This window comes from Rhinopithecus bieti, unplaced genomic scaffold, assembly GCF_001698545.2.
Source record: "Rhinopithecus bieti isolate Rb0 unplaced genomic scaffold, ASM169854v2 scaffold_12127, whole genome shotgun sequence".
Taxonomy (NCBI): domain Eukaryota; kingdom Metazoa; phylum Chordata; class Mammalia; order Primates; family Cercopithecidae; genus Rhinopithecus; species Rhinopithecus bieti.
The window spans coordinates 226,053-230,664 of NW_016806992.1; the positions used below are offsets into that span (position 1 = coordinate 226,053).

At 41.4% G+C, this 4,612-nt stretch overlaps 1 protein-coding gene across 5 annotated transcripts in view; it reads right to left on the bottom strand.

Moving 5' to 3' along the window:
* The window catches only part of LOC108534356 (protein Hook homolog 3-like), a 149,724-nt gene that overhangs the window by 71,135 nt on the left and 73,977 nt on the right, over positions 1-4,612 (bottom strand). For all 5 annotated transcript variants that reach the window (XM_017879662.1, XM_017879661.1, XM_017879663.1 and 2 more), the window contains 2 exons: positions 2,904-3,008; positions 2,664-2,735 (listed from right to left, as the gene is read on the bottom strand). In XM_017879662.1, the coding sequence (XP_017735151.1) occupies positions 2,664-2,735; positions 2,904-3,008 (177 nt within the window). The remainder of the gene's footprint in view (positions 1-2,663; positions 2,736-2,903; positions 3,009-4,612) is intronic.

Here is a 4,612-nt window from a genome sequence, read left to right on the forward strand (position 1 = left end):
TATGTGAAGTCATAAAAACCAATCCAGAATATGAAATTACTGGGCTTGGCGGGGTGGCTCATGCCTGTAATTCAGCACTTTTGGGAGGTTGAGGCAGGTGAATCACAAAGTCAGGAATTCAAGAACAGCCTGGCCAAGATGGTGAAACCCTGTCTCTACTAAAAATACAAAAATTAGCTGGGCATGGTGGCGGTCACCTGTAATCCCAGCTACTCGGGAGGCTAAGGCAGAGACTTGCTTGAACACAGGAGGCAGAGGTTGCAGTGAGCCAAGATTGCACCACTGCACTCCAGTCTGGGCGACAAAGTGAGACCCCGTCTCAAAAAATAATAATAGTAATATGAAATTATTAATAAGGCCTGAAATGCAGAGCTCCTAGATTGCTAACACTAAGGTTCCAGGAGGACAGGGAAGAGACAGAATAGTTTAAAAGTCAGGACTAATTCCCAGAGAATTTCCTTAAATATATAGTTTTACTTTTTCTATTTTTTGAATTTTAATTTTCAAGAAACCTGTATTTGTTTGTTTGTTTTCTGAGACGGAGTCTCACTCTGTCGTCAAGGCTGGAGGGCAGTGGTATGATCTTGGTTCACTGCAACCGCCGCCTCCCGGATTCTCCTGCCTCAGCCTCTGGAGTAGCTGGGATTACACGCACCCACCACCACACCCTGCTAATTTCTGTATTTTTAGTAGAGATGGGGTTTCACCATGTTGGCCAGGCTCGTCTCCAACTCCTGACCTCAGGTGACCCGCCCACCTTGGCCTCCCAAAGTGCTGGGATTACAGGTATAAGCCACCGTGCATGACCTATATTTGTCAATAATAGTATTCTAACTCTGATATGATTTCCTCTTTGGTTTTTAAATTGCAATAAAATCTTTGATATGCAGTTTTTGTTTTTTAGTTTTTGTTTTTTTTGAGACAGGGTCTCAGTCTGTCACCCAGGCTGGAGTAAAGTGGTGCAATCCCAACTTCCGCCTCCTGGTTTAAGCAATTCTCGTGCCTCAGCCTCCTGAGTAGCTGGGACTAGAGGCGCGTGCCACCATGCCTGGTTAAATTTTTTATTTTTAGTACAGACGGGGTTTGACCATGTTGTGGCCAGGTTGGTCTCAAATTCCTGACCTCAGGCGATCTGCCTGCCTCAGACTCCCAAAGTGTCAGGATTACAGGCATTAGCCACTGCACCCAGTCATAGATATGCAGTTTTGACCAAGGCAAATACAGATGTGAAAATAATATATAATGAAATTTATGAATTTTTGAGAAAGATCAAATCACAGTGTTCAGAGGCCAGGGACACTAACCTTTACGAGGCAGTATCAATTATAACTGTAAAACAAAAACAATGGTACTGTGCCAATAACAGACCTACAGGGTCACAGGGGGATGTTAAAAGGAATCTGGGGAGGGGGGAACTGGGCGCAGTGGCTCATGCCTGTAATCCCAGCATTTTGAGAGGCCAAGGCAGGTGGATCACAAGGTCAGGAGTTAGAGACCAGCCTGGCCAACATGGTGAAACCACGTCTCTACGAAAAATACAAAAATTATTCGGGCATGGTGGCAGGCATCTGTAGTCCCAGCTACTTGGGAGGCTGAGGCAGAAGAATCGCTTGAACTCAGGAGGTGGAGGTTGCAGTGAGCTGAGATCACACCACTGCACTCCAGCCTAGGGTACAGAGTGAGACTCTATCTCAAAAATAAATAAATAAATAAATAAATAAATAAATGGAATCTGGTCCCATTTCTTGTGTCAGACAACTTTTTTTTTTTTTAAAATGAGACAGAGTCTTGCTGTGTTACCCAGGCTGGAGTGCAATGGCACAATCTTGGCTCATAGCAACCTCTGCTTCCCAAGTTCAAGCGATTCTCCTCCCTCAGCCTCCCAAGTAGCTGGGATTATAGGTATGTGCCACCATGCCCAGCTAATTTTTGTATTTTTAGTAGAGATGGGGTTTCACCACGTTGTCCAGGCTGGTCTCAAACTTTTGACCTCGTGATCTGCCCGCCTGGCCTCCCAAAATGCTGGGATTACAGGAGTAAGCCATCACGCCCAGCCAACTAACATTTTTTAAAGGCAGAAGTGGTCTTATTGGGAAGAACAAAAACCAAAAGGAAGACAGAAAGTCTTGGAAAAATACTGAAAGAAGTGCAGCACTCTTTAAAATCCGTAAGTATTCATATCCCAACCAGGATGCTCATGAGCATTAGTTTTTGTGTTGGGATATTCAATTTCAAAATCTGCAGTGGTTCAGGGTCTGACAATGTGAACACTTTCCAAACCCCATGAGATAAACTACCCTCAATCAAATACCATCCTGCAAAGACACTGAAATAATCCCACAAAACAAAAACTATTGCATCTGTGTTTAGATAGTATTAATGTCCCTTCCCTTACAATAAAGTCTCTGAGGGACAGAAATTAGACTGACATTTATCTTTCTATCCTCTAGAAATAATGTTTTCAAAATGCTCTAACCCTGTTTACAGTGGTTCTCATATTTGCTTTTCAGTTCAGAAATAGCATTAAGATTCTGTTAGTGTATATTAGGATAGTAATTACTTTCAGATTCATTTGTTAGAGTGACTTCTACAGTAAAGGGAATATAATAAGTATTACATATTCATTGAACTTTTAATTATGCTCCAAAGTACTATTTTCTTACCATATTGTACCAGGCACTAACAATATATTTCTCTTCCATCTCTCTTTGACTCTTTGTTTTCTCATATTCTTTCTAAAAAAAAAAGCACATGTAAATATGTAAAGATATAAAACAACTCGATATAAATGAAATACTTAAGTTAACTGTTAAAACCCAGGGACACAATTGTAAAGTATAACAAGGCTCCCAGAACATTAAAATCAAAACACAATTATTTTATTGTACAGTAGAGTAAACTACCTCTAATGAGTGGAACAGTCGGTCTCGTTCCTGGAGCTGATTTTTAAGAGCTTGTATCTCTGGTGCTGCTCCTTGATTCTGTTTAGGATCTAAAGTACGAATAACCTGTAAAAAATAATAAAAGAAAAATTCAAAAAGTCTCAAACTTAAAGAATGTAACGTTTAAGAAAAGAATGACTATTATTTTAAAATAAAAGGATAAACTTATGAAAATCAAAGGTTATCTTACAAGGGTATTTTAAAAAGTAAATGTGGCCTGGAGTGGTGGCTCATGCCTGTAATGACAGCACTTTGGAGGCTGAGGCAGGTGGATCACTTTAGCTCAGGAGTTTGAGACCAGCCCGGGCAACATAGTGAGAACCGTCTCTATAAAAAGTGTTTAAAAATTAGCTGGGTGTGGTGGTGCACCCCTATAGTCCCAGCTTCTCAGGAGGCTGAGGCAGGAGGAGAAATTGAGCCTGGGAGGTTGAGGCTGCAGTGAGCTGAGATCAGGTCACTGCGCTCCGGCCCGGGCAACAGAGCAAGAATCTGTCTAAAAAAAATAAAAAGTAAATGTATAAAATAGTATTAATTGTTGTAACTTAAAGTAAAAATTTTTTATGGGTACATAATATTTGTGCAAACATAAAACTTTTTACTTATATAAAGAACTAATTATAAGAATTCTGGCTTAAAATTAATAAATGCAGTCATGTACCACATAATGATGTTTCAGTCAGTGATGAACCACATATATTGGTCCCATAACATTATAAAGGAGCTGAAAAAGTCCTATCACAAAAATAACTTACCATTGTGTAAGTATTTCCTTATACTATTCAGTACAGAAGCAATACTCCATACCATATAGCCTAGTTGTGTACTAAGCTATAGCATACAGGTTTGCATAAGTACACTCTACAATGTTAACACAATGACAAAATCGCCTAAGGATGCATTTCTCAGAATGTGTCCCTGTTGTTAAATGACGTGTGTCTGTAAAGCAGACACTACTGACAGTGGTCTACTCTTTTCCTTTCCTCTGATCTGGTCTGCTAGCCTTCTGCCTCTAATCAGATATGTACTTTGGGGAGAGGGTCCTGACTGGTGTTAAGCCTATCACTGTGGCCCCATTTCTTTCTCCGCCGGCAATCCTGTTTGGGCATGGACATTGGATGTGATTCTGGCTGGCCAACTAGAGGACTGCTGGGAAAGGTCTTTTTACTTCTCCACCCAATATTTTCATTTAGTTTTACTTTATTTTTAAAGACAGGGCCTTGCTCTGTCACCCAGGCCAGAGTGCAGTGATGTGATCATAGCCCACTGCAGCCTTGAACCACTGGGCTCAAGTGATTTTCCTGCCCCAGCCTTCTGAACAGCTAGGATTACAGGTGCATGCCACCATGACCAGCTAATTTTTTAAAACATTTTTTTGTAGAGACGGAGTCTGGGTATGTTGCCTAGACTGACTTGAAACTCCTGGGCTAAAGCAATCCTCCAGCCTTGACCTCCGACAGTGACAGGATTACAGACGTGAGCCACTATGCCCAGCTCCCCTAATATTTTTACTATCAAAATGTTCAAGCCCATAGAAAACTTGGAAGAATAAAAACCCATTTACGGCCGGGCGCGGTGGCTCAAGCCTGTAATCCCAGCACTTTGGGAGGTCAAAATGGGCAGATCACGAGGTCAGGAGATCGAGACCATCCTGGCTAACATGGTGAAACCCC